Consider the following 15,229-nt stretch of genomic DNA (forward strand, 5'->3'; position numbering starts at 1 on the left):
GGTCCCATTCAGTCACAGACCTGTACTCAGTCAAATGCAAGGATAGTGAGGGCATGCAAATACTTTGGAAAAGAGCCACCACTCACTTCCCTGTTTTAGCGCCCTCATGAAGAAAAATTATTTGTTTCACTCAAATGCCTTGCAGTGGTGCCTTGCTTCCTTTCTCTGATTGGAAAAGATTTTGTTGGGTTCCTGTGTCTTGGAGAGTTGGATCTTCCTCGACTGAAGTTTTCTTTGGGCCTGCATGGAAGCTGGAGTTGTCAATACCATCAGTTATCTCCCTTCACTGAGTAAAAACACAGGAATAGTGATCACTTAAATATCCTGGAATTTTTATAGTCAAGCAGACCTTTTACTGTGGATACGCTTTTCCTGAAGTGTAGTGTAGGTCAGTGCTAGTAGGCAGAGTTGGTTAGCATGTGTAGGATATGGGGTCGTAATGATTGGAGTGGTTAAGGCTTATGCTCTCAAGAAGGTCCCATGGGAAAGGCAGAGCTGCAGGCTGGAGGGCTGGGAGTTGGTTGGGAGGTGAGAGGCCATTACCAGTGAGGAGGGAGTCAGCTGGAAATGAGATTGGGATTGGCTGGAGGAACGTGTGGACAGTGTATGAGCAGGAAGCTGATTGGCTAGGAGGATACATGGCGTGCAGCATGGCAGCTGAGCCAGCCAATGGGTGCCTTCCTTCTGCTGAGTTCTGTTAAGTCTGAGTTTGGCTTCAGTTATGTCAGGTTAAAATTAAAGGTATAAAAAGGGGCCAATTTTTACAATAAAGAGATCTCCTTCAGACACATAAGGGGGTCTGTGTTGCTTTGTTCCCCACTGCTACAAGCATACAACCATTTTTTAGGTTTGTAATTTACTGTAACTTTGCTTTTAGGGCATGAAATTTGGTGGCTGAAGCCGATGGGACTTCAGACAGTGCAGTTCCTGATTTTTTTCAGCTGCCAGTTTCCAGCCTATTTTTAAAACTGTGCTCTTCTTTTAATAATTAGATAATTTTACTCCATATTACATTATATTGTGGAATTTTAGGTGAAGTATAAAAAAAGAGAGATGGCGCTTTTTTTTTCTGGCATAGTCTGCACTTTATGTCTCCGTCAAGTGCTTTTCTAAAGCTGTTTTTCCCAGACTGTGTGTTTTGCATGGGTGGGACAGTGGGTTATTGTTAGCCTGTTAGACACAACTCGGCTTGAATACCCTTCAGTAGTTTGGGAGGCAAGTCAGCTCTATTTGCATTTGTTCCAGTCACAAAGGTTTATAGGTCAGCAAAGGCTGGCTGGAAAAATTCAACATGCCAATGCACTATTCTTCTATGGTTGTCAGGAATTCAAACGTGCTGGTTTTTATATTTCTTCTTGGTCATGAATATATGATCGCACTGTCTGAAGTCGCTTTGTTCCTTCGGAGCTTGGTACCAGCTGGGACTAAGATGGAGGATGTGACTTGATGCCAGCTTTCCCCCCCTCTTTTGCCCACACTAATCAGCAGCAAATCAAATGTCCGTGCGTCTGGAGGCAGTGAGAGGGCACTGCTCACCACTGCAATGGGGTGCTGCTGGCTTTTTCTCTTCTGTGAAAAAGAGTCCAGCTGAATAAAAGATGACATTTGTCCTTTAACAGAAAACATTGCATTAGCTTAATCTCCCTTCTGGTTTGGGTTTGGGTGCTCTTTTTTCTTCCTGTTTCTATTTAGGTATTTTTGGGTTACATCATGAAATGTTTCCTGCTTAGCTGGATGCAGAGATGGTGTGGAGACCTTCATTTGTGTACAGCCTGACAAAGAGTTGGCATCTTTTAGGATTCAGAAAACTGAAATCCATTCATATAGCTTTAATGTACACTCATAAAGATATCTCCTGAAAACTTTGGTATATCACCAACAGCCTTATCTTTTGAGAGCTTGCAATCAAAGCTTAAAATACATGCTAAAAAAGACTGTCTTTCCCAAAGAAAGCATTTCCTTAGCTTTGTTTTTCATCCTCTAGTTTTAGAGAAGGTATGGCCTTTTGCAGTTCTTGAAATGAAATATAGATTTATCCAGTGTAATTTGATTCCTTCCAAGCTGCATTTTGAATTTTAAATGGTGTGTCTGAGCGCATTGTGCAGGATACTATTGCAGTTTTGCTGGGAGCTGACATCTCATTTCCAGGCTGCCTCACTGTAGCCCATTTCCCTGAAACCCGTAAGCCCTGCTTGAGCTGGACTGATTTTAACTCAGTTACAAAAACCACTTATCTTTATAGCTGTAGCTTGAGATCTGAGAATTTTCTTATGAAGGAATAAAATAATGCCAGATCTCCTTTTAATATGCTCATTGAAATGCAAACTGTGACCTTTCTTGTTCTGTTGTAAAGAGTCTTTCTGCGAAGTAGGGGCTGTTTGGGGGCATCGCATGTGCAGCCTGGGGAGGCAGCAGCTCCCCCTCCTCCTGCTGCCTCCTCGGGGCAGCCAGGGAGCCCCGTTCCTTTTGAATGCAGGATTGGCTGCCAACTTGGCACCATCGTTCATGTTTATAGATTTAAATTCAGCACATGGCTTTAACTCTTCAGCTGCACTGGCTGCAAACAATCGCCCCAAACCAAACGCAAAGGTATAATCAGCTCATTGTCTCTGCCTTGCCAAGTTGCATCTGACCCTTGGAAATCCAGTTGGGAACGTTATTTTAAATGCCAGCTTGGGTAAGACACATGCAGAGAGCAAAAGCATGTTTTACATGGAAATGTTTACAAAATATTAAACCTTTTGGGGGAAAAGCAGCTCCTAAAATAAACATTTTTTAAAATCACATGAAGTATTGAGGGGAAGATAGTCTGGAATAATTGAAAAAGGCTCCACAGTTACAATACTAGTAAGCACCAAAAAAATAGTTGTTTAAGAACCTTCTTTTTCAGCTTACACAACTACTAATGTGGTGCAAACAGCATAAAATTGCTGAAAATTAGTCTTAGAACAACACGTCATCATTTGGTTGGAGGGTTTTTTGACTTTTTAAAAAAACAGCTTGGTGTGTTTTACTAAATAAATATTTTGACTAAAATAGTTTTGACTATTTTATTAATCAAAATATTTTACCACTCGTAAAGCAATTTTTAAAATGCAACCATGATTGATTTATTAAGAATGTTTTCCACAATTAGAGACATACTGCTCCATGGCTTTAGTACCTAGTAAAGGAACAATGATAACCTGACTGCAAATGTAGTCATGCTCTGAAATCTAATGTGAATCTTAGCTTCAAAATGGACAAATAAATATTTAATACAGTGATTGGGTGAGGACCATCCACCCAGGGAAACCACAGGCTGAATCCCACTGTCTCCAGGCACTGCTAAGGTTTGGGTACAGACAAAGATGCAGAGAAATGCAATTTCTGAGTTTTTAGCTGCAGCCTTTTATCTGAATCAAATATTTTTTTCTAACTTTCTCCTGTGCTTCATAATTACAAGCATCTCAGTTATGACTCTTGGATACAAAACCAGTATGGTTTTAGCACCTGTATTCAATCATATTAGAGTAACAACAGGGTGGGGGGGTGGAGGATTTACCTTCTTTTTTCCCAACAATTTGCAAGGCATAAAGCACTTTGCATGTGACAAAATAGCTCTTTCATTCACAAATTATTTCCTTTAGCATTAAGTTCTGGATGCAGGTGAGCAGTGATCTGACTGTAAAACATTCAGTGTAATCAAAGGATAATTCAATAAGTCCCTTTCTAGGATTTTAAGTATCTTCATAATCATGGATGTGATGTAGCCTATTTGAAGCTTCTTTGTAGCTAGCTCTGAAAAACATGAAGAGCAACAAAGCATCTCAACTACATTGCAAACATGTAACTAAATTCTTATTTTAGAATAATAAAAAATTTCTCTTATCTTTTTCTCTCAAACCCTGCTGAGTGTTTTGCTACAGGATGCACTCAAAATAGCTTTCTTTTTGGCATTTTTTTTATTCTTTAAAGTGACTAATTCTTTCATAGTGTATCAGATATACCACATTAATCATTTCTTGGCATTTTTCTTCTAATTGACGTGTGTGTGTATACATCCGCATGTGCTCTTCCGTTGTTTCTGGAATTTTAAGGAGGTGAGAAGCACACAAACTGAAGAGTCTCTAATGGTTTGCTTGCTGTAGAAAACAGATTTATTTTTATAAAAATACCCACTGTTTTCTGACCTAGTGTGAAAGATGCTGTATTTATATAAACGCTAATGTCGGAAACGCAGCTGTTACGTTACTTTGTGCTTTTATTGGTGTGGTTTCCACCAGCTCCTAAACCCCTTGGATCACTCCTAAGCGAAAGTCAAAGTTGCAGGCACAGCTTGGATACCCTTGGGTGTCCTGGACTGCAGTGGATTTTTTGGCAGTTGCAGCCATGATCAATAGGTGGATTTTTGGGTTTGGTTTGGTTTTGTGGAATTGGTTTTGAATAGTTGAGGGAAAATACAGACGTTGCATATTGAGATTCAGTGCCACAGGAAAGGAGCAAGCAGAACACTGACATATTACAGTGATTTTGGATGATGACAAATCCTTTAATTAGGTGTGCAGTGTGAGAGACCCCATGGATAAGGTTATTTAGAGTTTTCAGTTTTCTAGAGAGAAATAATAATAAATCGGCCTTGGAGAATTGCTTTATTTTAAGGTGGAAAAAAAGGACATGCGATTTTCTTACCTGGTGCTTTAGTTTTCCTCTGCTTTTTTTTATTATTATTTTTTCCCCAGCACTGATCTTGTGATCAGTGAATCTCTCCCCTTGTGTTTTTCAGCACCTGCTAGGTCTGCCTCAGGGCTGATGGCTGTGTTCAGACCCCAGCAACAAACTCTGAAAGAGGTAAGATACATGGGATATTTCAGTATTAGAACAAATGGCCTTTTCCTCATTGTGTTATTATGCAATTTGTAGACATCCAGAAAAGCCAGGGATTTACAAGTATTTACATGACCTGATATTGCAAACAGCCTACTGAGCCTCACCTTCCCTGGGAGGTTATCCCTCTGCCAGGAGAGGTCCTTATCCCAAGGAGCTCTGGTGATGAGGGAAGACAATCTAAAACCTAAACTTCTGTAGAATTTTGTGTAGTACTTCACTGCTTGGTGCACATCCATGTGGACTAACTGCACAATGAAATGTGGCCTCTAAGAAGATGGGTTACTTTACACAACACCATTTGAAATTAATTTAATTATATTAACGCAGGAATCATGGCACTGCTTGATCCTTTTTCATTTCTGCTACATACAGGAATTTAAGGATATTTCTGGTGTGAATACAAGTAGTTATTTGAGCAAGGGTTCTTTGAGGAATTGGGGTGGAGGACAGTCTCCTTTTGATTGCTCCATTTGTTTGTTCGTTTGCTGAAGTTCAAGTCAAAGGCACACAGAGTAGCTGCACCTGACAAAGGGCATTTTGAATTCCTTGGCCCTGCCAGAGGTAGTGGAAAGGAGCACAGGAGCCCCAGGCCTGTCCCATATAAGAAATATCTCCCTTGCCAATATTCTTATTGAGCTGTATTTCTCACCAGTTGCCCCCTGTAAGAACAGGATGTTTTGTACACTTAACAACACCAAACCTAAACAGAAGTGGGTTTAATTGTGCCATGGTTCTCCTGTCCCAGTAAATTGTTCTGTGGCACTCACAGCTGGATTGTGCAGGAGTTGAAAGCCACCTGGGAGTGGAAGCTGGAAGGGTGCAATGACATATGGGGGCCTGGAGATGAACCCAGGGTAGGAAACTGGTGAGACACAAGAGAAAAATTGTTTCTTTCCTTGTATCAAGATGTAGATCAGCCTGACCCCTCCATGCCCTTCCTGCTGTCACCACATTAGCACCAGCTTTGACACTTTGAGGTGACCTGTGAGACGGTGCAACCGCAGACTGAGAATGAGTAAATAAAAGTGTGGCATAGAAATATGTGGGAAAGGCAATGAGGGGATTTCCAGCCATATACATTTCATATAAATTGTTTTTCCTTGGAAGGGAGATTTGCACTTGCTGCGTTTACTGGATTTGGATTTGCCTGAAATGCAATTGAGTTAGGTGTTGTATATAGTCCCTCTGGGATTTTTCTGACATAACCAAAGGATTTTTACTTTGTAGGGAATGTGAGCCTGGAATGTGGCCAGGTCTGACCACTCTGTGTAAATTTTGGGTGTCTGGAGGGGGAGATGCCATGCTTGGCTGGGGCTTCTTCTGGCATGTCTCATGGGGAGTGTTCTCCTTGCTGGGCGAGGTCAGAGTGCTGCTGGAGGGAAGGCTCTAGCCAGGCACTTGTGATAGTGTGGAGGGGTCACTCAGAGAATTGCCATAAAAGATGAATACTGCATTTTAAACACTTCTAATGGTGGTGACTCTGGTTCTGCAGCCACTGTCTTTTTCTGTGTGCATCTGCTGCTAGAAGATATTAAGTTACCCAAGAAATACAGGGGAATGATTTGCTCTGAAATGCATTTTATAAAGCTTCACCTAAAAGTAGGTACTTCTAAAGAATGCAAAAATGAAACAAAACAAAGGACCAAATGTAGTTGGCTTTTTTCTGATGAACATGCTTTTTTATATAAGCTTCCAGGTGTACATACTGGTGCTGTGTACTTGCTATGGATTTTTTGTTGCTGTCCTGTTTAGCAGCATGGTGATATCAGCTAGAGAAATTGCTTTTCATGCAATTTTTGCATTTATCTAGCTCTTTTATTACCTTCTCTAACCTGCACAATTTTCTGTTTCCTCAGAAGGGCAGGAATCTAACAGAAAAGTATTATCTACCACAAATAAGTTTTTTTTTCTAAGTAAAGAATTACAGTAGTTGCAGTATTCAGTCCAGAATCAGTGGCAGAGTTTGAGGATCAGGTAATCTGGCAGAATAGCAACTGAGAGTTTTATTCCTCAGGTGGCACTCACTTGAGTGCAAGTTATAGATTCAAGTCTATAAAAGTGCTGAGAACCAGACTTTGGAAAATTGTAGCATTCCATTGCATAAGAAACATGTAAAATATTTTTAGGGTGTTTAACACTTTATTAGCACTCTGATCTTTGCACAGCAAACCCTTTGGTAACCAAAGTAATTGGTGTTAAAATGTTGAGACAAAAGTAGGTTGTATCAGCATTTCTGTCAGCATTCCATAACTCAAGGGGACTCATAAATCTGGTTATGCCACCAGTGTCCTGTAGTTAACTGTACTGTGGGTTTAAGTATCTGGAAGATTAATTCACAGGTATAACTCCCCCTGGCAGTGAGGGAGGGCCTGCTGCACCCCTGGAGTTCTGGTATTGGCAGGGAAAAGCTGTGGAGACTGTGTGCTCCCATTCCTGCAGGCTGCCTTTACAGAAATTGTGTCCATCCAAGTAATTCCCAGCTGCAGGGAGATGCTGGGTTAACTGTGTGTCGTGGGCTGGTGACAGATGCTGTCACACTGCGCTGGAGCATGTCAGGTGTCCAAACATTGGTCTGAGTAAGAGTGCCAAAGGTTCTATTCTTATTGTAGTTTATTAGTTCTTGAAAGAATTTTCAAACAGAAAAATGAATTCACTTGCTAACTGCTAGCACATTTTCTGAGCACTTCTGAATAGCTGCTGGCTACTGTCTTTGGATATCATAATGGAATTCAAGCAAGTTCACCAACAAGTGTATTGAAAAACTTCATGGATTCATAAAGAACGTGTGCTGTCCTCTGCTGATGAAGTGTGCTGGCCTTTGCAGCCTTCTGAAAGCAAAAGATGCGTTAGTAATGTCATTTTATAAACAATACACACAATAAACATCCTGTGGCACTTCCAATTTGGTAAATCTGTAACTGAATGAAAAATTATAAATATGCACTGTGCTTTTAGCCTCCTGATGTGCCTTAAAACTTCTATATCTTGGCTAATTTCTGCCTTCCAACTAGTATTTGGCAGGGAAGACTGGGAGCTGCTCTTCAAAAGCAATTCTTGATGGATCTGTCACTAGCAGGCTGCTCTGCAAAATTCCATGTGAATTGGGCATGCAGGCCACCACCGTTCAGTACATGTGAGTCCTGCTTAGCAGGGGGAAAAGGAGTTTGGAATGGCTCAGCTGTAGAGGCATCACCCCTGGTTCAGCCTCCAAAGAAGTTAAAGAAACCAGAGGCTTGGGGAACTGTTCTGTGGAGTTCAGGGCATCTCAGCAGGAACTCTGCTGATGTAAAATTGTGCAGATGAATGCTGTAAGTAAGTTGCAGCCTCAGAAATACGTAAGGCATGATAAGGTAATGGGTGGCAGGATGTAGACAGAATGACCTGCATAAAAATTGACTTTAGTTCCATAGTTTTGGGTGCATCAGAGAGCAAGGAGAGTGAGCCAAAGCTGACAAAAAAGTGATGTGTGAAAAAGCTTAGTGAGTAGCCAGGTGGTTTAGGGGAAAATCAGACTTTTCAAGAGCATCATATCCCATTATAATGCATTCTGCACTGACAGCCTAATCCTTCTGGCTGAGGATACTCTGGCCAAGGCCTCAAGGGCTCTCATGGGCCCAGGCAGGTGGGGAGAACTCCAGGACAGACCTTTTACATATCATGTTTATAGGCAGAAAACAGAGATCTTTGCAGGTTTAACATCATAACTTCCTTGTGTGAAATTATGCTATTTATTTACAATTTTGTATTTTGGGGAGGGAATGTTTGAGGCATAATGTGGTGTTTTTTTCAGAGACATTCTGTCATTTGGAAAATACTGTAGTACCTTTCAAAAGCTATTTTTGTCCATTTATAAACTGTTACATTCAGCCCTTGCAGATAAGAAAATCATCTGATATATGAAACAAAACAGGGTACTGCATTTTCCTTTCTGAATAATAGATGAACATTTATAGATGAGAGCCCCTCCCATTAGTTAAATAATAAATAAAGAGTTGCATGAGTTTTCTTTGAAATGAAACATTTTAATTGTTCCTGATCATCCCAAGCAAATGCAACTGTTATGGTGATGGCTCCAAATATCAGCCTCACACAATCAGCATAAAAGGGCATTATTTGCCCAGCTATGGTGAAAGTACCACACATCATGCTCTTATGATTAGTTTTGACTTATATTTTAGAAAGAAAATTTTTTTTTTCTCAGGGAACACTCTTTGATTAGCTGCATGGTTGTTCTAGCTCTGTTCTCCTTCCTCCCCCATTTTTATTTATATTTGCCAATATTTGGTTACCTTAAGGTTGAAATAACAACTGCTAACACTAAATCACACACCTCTTGAATTAAAGGGACCTCTGAAGTCAGAGATACTACTTGAGTTTCACATTGAGTCATTAAGCTTGTTTTAAAGACAGCATTTTAATTTATTTCTTAGCCTCTCCTTCTTCCCCAAAGATGCAACACATCCCCCAAACCACTGCTCTTGCTCCCAGCCTTGCCCTGTATTGTATTTCTCCTCGTTAGTATCTATATTAACCCTGTACATTTTCCAAAGTGCACAGTGCCCTAAAATTCAGAAGAAATCTAAGTACTCCTGTAACACTAATGAATATCAGTATTAATAATGAATATCAGTATTTCTGGAGAGCAGGTAACAGATAACTAATGACGGCTAAAACCATCCCAAAAAAATAGTGACTAGAAGTTGAAACTAATGAACTGTACTTTGCAGTCTTTCATACCTTGACCACTGCCTTGGCCAGGTTTTTGTTGAAGGGGAAGATGTTTGCCCCACAATTGATACACACGGCCATTTTTCCATGAAAAGAGTTCCTTTCTTTTTCTCAATGTCTGTGTAAGTGTTCAAATATTCACCACAGAGCTTGGAATAGGTATTGGCCAATGATGACTTAGACACAAGTGTGAGCTTGCAGTCCTGAGCCACATGCTCTGCTTTTCCATGCCAGATGGTGAAACTGAATGACAGCTCAAGCCCAGACACTGTCTCCCCTCCAGCAAGGTAACCAGACTGTATCAGAGCTGTCCTCAGAGGGGTGTTTGCCTCCAGCCTTGTCCCTGCACAGCCCAGGCCCCAGGGTGATGTGAAACAGCCTGAGCCTTGTTGAGTTACCAGTGTTCAGAGCAGCCCAGCAAAGGACCTCCTCTGAAATCTGGAAAGAGAAGGGTGGGGAAGCTTCTTCTGTAGTTTGCTTCATATGGATTCTGTGTTGTCATTTTAGAGCCATTCCCTCTGCAGTGGAACAAGGGTTTCATTGTGTGAGAAACTCTGTCGTGGTTTAACCCTAGATGGAAACTCAGCCCCATGCAGCCACTCGCTCCCTCATGCTTGTGGGACACAGGAGAGGATTGGGAAAAAAAGAGAGAAAAATGAGAAAATTCAGGGGGTGAGGTGAACAGAGGTTAATAGGGAAAGCAAAAGTGTGTGCATAAGCAAAGTAAAACCAGGGATTCATTCCCCACTTCCCTTGGACAGGCAGGTGCTCAGCCATCCCAGGAAAGCTGGGCTCCATCACAGCTCACAGTGACTTGGGAAGACAAACACCATCACTCCAAACATCCCCTCCTTCCTCCTCCTCCTCCTTCCCCAGCTTTGTATACATGAGTGACACCTTATGGGCTGGGGTGTCCCTGTGGCCACTTGGGGTCAGCTCTCCTGGATGTGTATCCTCCCAAGGCCTTGTGCCCCCCAGTCCTGTCACTGGTGGGGTGGGAGAGGAGCAGAAAAGGCCTTGGCTCTGTGCATGTCTAAACTAAACAATAACTGAAACATCCCCCTGTTATCAGCACTGTTCCAGCACAAATCCAAAGCACAGCCACTACCAGCTTCTGCGAAGAAATTTAACTTTACCCCAGCCAAAACTGGCACAAATCCTGAGTCCTTTCAAGTCCTGAGGAGTAAGGTCTGTGACTGAGGAGAAGATCAGACCTGTGGCCCTGTGACATTCCCATACTGACACATTTTCCCTGTATCCTCTTGGCAGCCTTGTGTATCCTGCTGAGCCTCAGGTGGTTGGTGCAGTGTCCTCAGAGCTGCTCTGGCAGGGGGCTCCTGGGTAGAGCTGGGGCCAGCCCCTCTCTCATCTCCTGGTGCTGGCACTGGAGTGGGTGGCAGAGGGGACAGAGCCCTTCCTCAGGGGCTGCTTGAGCCACTGAGGCCACTTGAGGTGAAAGAAAACATCGTAATCACACAGCCTGTGGAGTGGTGTGAGAGCTCAGTGAGGGGAAGGGAAAGGGAGAGGGAAAGGAGGAAGGGAAGGGTAAAGAGAAGAGGAAGGGATGTGAAACTCCCAGGGGACTCCTCATATCATCAGGTTCTCTCATGCCCTTCACGAGAGCTGGAGGGTGGAAAATTTTTTAGACTTTTATATTTTACTTTTATTTATGCCTGTTTTCCCCATGTATAACTTTGGGCCTTTTTGTACCAAAGCTCCCATGAAGTGCTGGTCAAGGGAAGAGGTGACTCCACCCTGTTGTAATGTTGAAAATATGCTCATTCAGCTAAACATACTTTGAAATATTGGCAAAGCAGCACCTGCACAGTTCAGGTGGGAAGCAGTTCAGGTAGTGTCTGAGGCTGTATCTTCTACAGTTCAATAAATCAACAACTCATAGTGCAGCTAATATTCTTTTGCCACTAAAATACACCTCAAAACCAGAAACTATCATTTCAAAGGAATGTGGACTTGCTTACCATGTACTCTGATGTAACTGAATAACTGACCAATAACTGGAGTATTTTTATTCAACAAACCTCACACACATTGATTTTTTTAAAACTTTTCTATTTACAAAATTCTGAGCTCAATACAGTGAGCATAAAGAGATTTTTTTAATTATCAGGAATTAGCAATGTAAGAAAATATATTTTTAAAGAATTTTATCTTCTAAACATTTTCATTGCAGAAGAGGCATATTGAGATTTTCCATTAGAAATAATCATGCACTAACTCAGAACTTTGGGGAAAAGAATCAGATTAAACTATTATATGCATTTTTTAAATGACAATGTTTCCTTTATGTTAATCAATAAGGTGATGAAGTTAGGGTGGGTTTTTTTAATTAATACTTGTTAACTGCTCTGCAGAGGAATAACTCTTGAAATGCTATTTCTTCAACTAAAATTTGAGATTGTACATTACAAATATGTAAGATTTTTACTTATTCTGTAAAAACAGCTGTTGCTCAAAAGGCATTGGAATCAAAGTCCTTGTTTTGTCTAAGCACTCCACATGGTCAGGCCCAAAGTCAGAGTCCCTCTCCACTGCTGCCACCTCAAAGTTCAGGAATTTAGGTAACTTCAAACTACACATTATGCTCCAGCTTCCTTAAATGACCAAGGGAATTATTTCTAGGAGTTTTTAAATGGGGAGTGGGATTTTATCTGAAGTAAAGAAAGCATGGGATATAAAAGCTTTAATGGACTATTTTCAGTTACTGCCCTGGTCTTTCCCAAATAATGGCACTTTTCTGTTCATTTTCTGCTAATTGCATGTTCAGACAGATTTTGTGCCATCTGTGGTGGCTCCAAATCAGAGAATTTCCTGCAAAACAGTCAAGTTCCAGAGGAGCTGGTGTGTGGTTCAAGCATGTCCTGGTTTGAGCTCCCTCCCACCCTGAGATCTGGGTCCCATCTCTACAGAGGTGACATGTCCTGTGTTCTGCACGTGGCACAAATAACACATGAATGTATGAAAACTGCAAATCAGTGTGTCTCCCACTGGTTATTCTCAGTTAAGAAAAAAATCCTTCCAGTTTTATAGCTTCACATCTTGATATTATAAAATGTAAAGGTGGGCAAGGCATTTTTGGGTTATGCCAATCTGTAGTTGGTGTGTTCCCTCAGACTCTGCTGTGAAAGAGTCAGAATTCTCACTAATCTTCATTCAATGAAATTTAATCATAGAAAATTCTAAATAGGTTTAGGTAGGATGGCAGTTTTTGGATTAAAGATAATGCATCTTAAAATAGCAAATCCAGAAAAGCCAATAAGGCATGAATCATTCAATAAAATAAGATCTAATGGTAGGAGTGTACTACACTAGAGTTCAAGTACTCTTTGATGTACTTTTTTTTTTTTTTTCATCACCTGTTAGATTTTGTATGTAAATTCAATAAGTTACAGCTCCTGGAAATCAAACATACTTTGATTTGCTAGATCTCTATCTGCATGTGAGAGCTTTAGTCACAGGTGTATTTAGATTGGGAGCAGACCAATACAGATTTCCTTTACAACACACACAATCCTGGGAGTCCCATACAAGCTTGTGCACGAATTCCTGACAGATGTATCTGTATCAAAACAAGCAGGCAGAATGTGCTTGGCCACTTCTTCAAATATCAGGATACCCTTAAAAGTGCAATTGAATAAACCCAGATTTCACTACACCATCTCATTTTTCACTCTTTATTTTTAAATAATTCAAAATTTAATCTATTGAGACTAAAAAAAAAACACATGGAAGGTATCTTTGAGTGACAGCCTGAATGATTTATGGGGAGGAAACTAATGACATACGACAAAATGCAGAAACATTGCTTGTCATACAGTCCTGTGCTACAAGTAAATTCAAAACCAAAATCCACGTTTCAGTAACAATATTGTGACAAAAAGAAACCAAAGCTAGGAAATAGCACTTGGATAGGTTGGTTAAATTTAGGGGTGGTTGATTTTGACTTTTTTAATCTATTGTAAGATGAATGTCTGGGGGTTTATCCCACTTCTTCCATTATTTTTCTGCTTGGGTATCAGCCAATACCCCTTACTTTCTAAGAGTGTATGTGTTGTTCTAGAAGATATCAATATTGCAGTTACAAGGTTTAGATAAGAAGAACGTGACTTTTATACAGAGGATTACCTGTATCTGAGTGTTGGAAATGACATTAAGAAGGAACCTTCTGTACTTTCTCATCTCTTAAGCTCCTTTTTTTCCCACTTGCCTTTTCACCTTTCAAAATTAACAGTGTCCATTGTGAACATAGGAAGTTTAACTCCTAGTTTCCCTACTTTTTCATCAATAAATCATTTACCAGGTTCATTAATTTTTTAAATTTTGAGAGTACAGGGGGTAAGTTGAACCTTCTCCAAAGAAACAAATTTTTATAAATTACAAGTTTTATCAGAAGTAATCCAGCATTCTGTAGGAAAATGAAAGAGCTGCTTTCCCATTCAGGTTCTTCTGTTTGTTTTTGTTGGGTTTTTTTCATTGAAAATGCTCACACTTTAGCCAGCAGTTCCAGATGATTTAAGACATTTCTTCCACATAGGTAATTTAGGATTCCAGAATGTGATTTTAGCAGATTTTTCTAAGTATATTTCTGGTGAAATAGAAGTGCTGAGCTGATGCAAGAATGAAAAAAAAAAAACTTTGTAGGGAGGAACTTGAATTTTCCTTTCTCCATATCAGAAGAATGCCTTCAAAATGATACTCGGTCCTTTACAGATTTTGTTTGGACTACTTTAGCTGTTTTTCTCCTGGAATAATTTTGTTAGCCTTGGTCAAGCTTGCCCTGAGTGAGGCTGGTTTCAGGTTATAACAGTGTGCCAAGAATATTTCACCCCAAAAGGCCAGCACCATTCCACTGAGAAGATGCTGTTCTTAGTGTTTGAAATAGCAACATTTTGCCCATATCATCAGAGTTTCAGTAATTTGTGTCTAGCATATATTCAGGCAACTGTTTGCTCTTCACCAAAACATACCATGTGTCCTCCTGGAAGGTGCCACTGACCACCCTAGTGCAAGGTCCTTGCTGTTGGCATCATTATGCTGCAATGTAGAAGTTTATTCTGCCAAAAACTGAGCTGCCTTTTGGGGCTCAAGGTCTCCTGGTGCTGTGCAAAAAGGAATTTATGGTTCCATCTCTTAGCAATGAGTTCTTGCCAAACTCATTCATCTAGAAAAACTATTTTCTTTCTAAATACTCTCCCATTTAACTGCAGAAGGCATATTGCCTGTGATTCCTGGATTTATCCCATTCAGAAGTTTGCTTCCAGGGGTGTCTGAAGGATCCTGTAAAAGTTAGCATAAGCATTCATGTTATTACAGGTTTCTTTGAGTTACAGCTTTCAGCTCTAGGCGCATTCAAAACACTGAAAATACTCAGGAAGGATGAAAATTCAGAAGAAACTGAAAAAAATGTTACTGGAACAATAATCCAAAATAACCACAAACTCAGACGGCCAGTAAGTGCACTGTGGCCTTCCCTGCTGCCCTGACCTGGATCCTCCTGCCTCAGGCAGTGTGAAAGGAATGTGCATTCCTTGTAGCTTCCCTGCCTTCCTTTTGTGCCAGAGGAGAAGCAAACCTGACTTTGGCCTGGCAGGTGGTTTTGATGGTCACTTGGTAG

General features: G+C 40.7%; 1 protein-coding gene across 1 annotated transcript in view; it reads left to right on the forward strand.

The window, feature by feature from the left end:
• LOC143694004 (uncharacterized) overlaps window positions 1-15,229 on the forward strand; it is a 190,175-nt gene that overhangs the window by 56,295 nt on the left and 118,651 nt on the right. Inside the window, exon 2 of the mRNA XM_077177961.1 lies at window positions 4,766-4,830. Coding sequence (XP_077034076.1) covers window positions 4,766-4,830 — 65 coding nt within the window. The remainder of the gene's footprint in view (window positions 1-4,765; window positions 4,831-15,229) is intronic.

The sequence above is a fragment of the Agelaius phoeniceus genome, chromosome 5, assembly GCF_051311805.1.
Source record: "Agelaius phoeniceus isolate bAgePho1 chromosome 5, bAgePho1.hap1, whole genome shotgun sequence".
Taxonomy (NCBI): Eukaryota; Metazoa; Chordata; class Aves; order Passeriformes; family Icteridae; genus Agelaius; species Agelaius phoeniceus.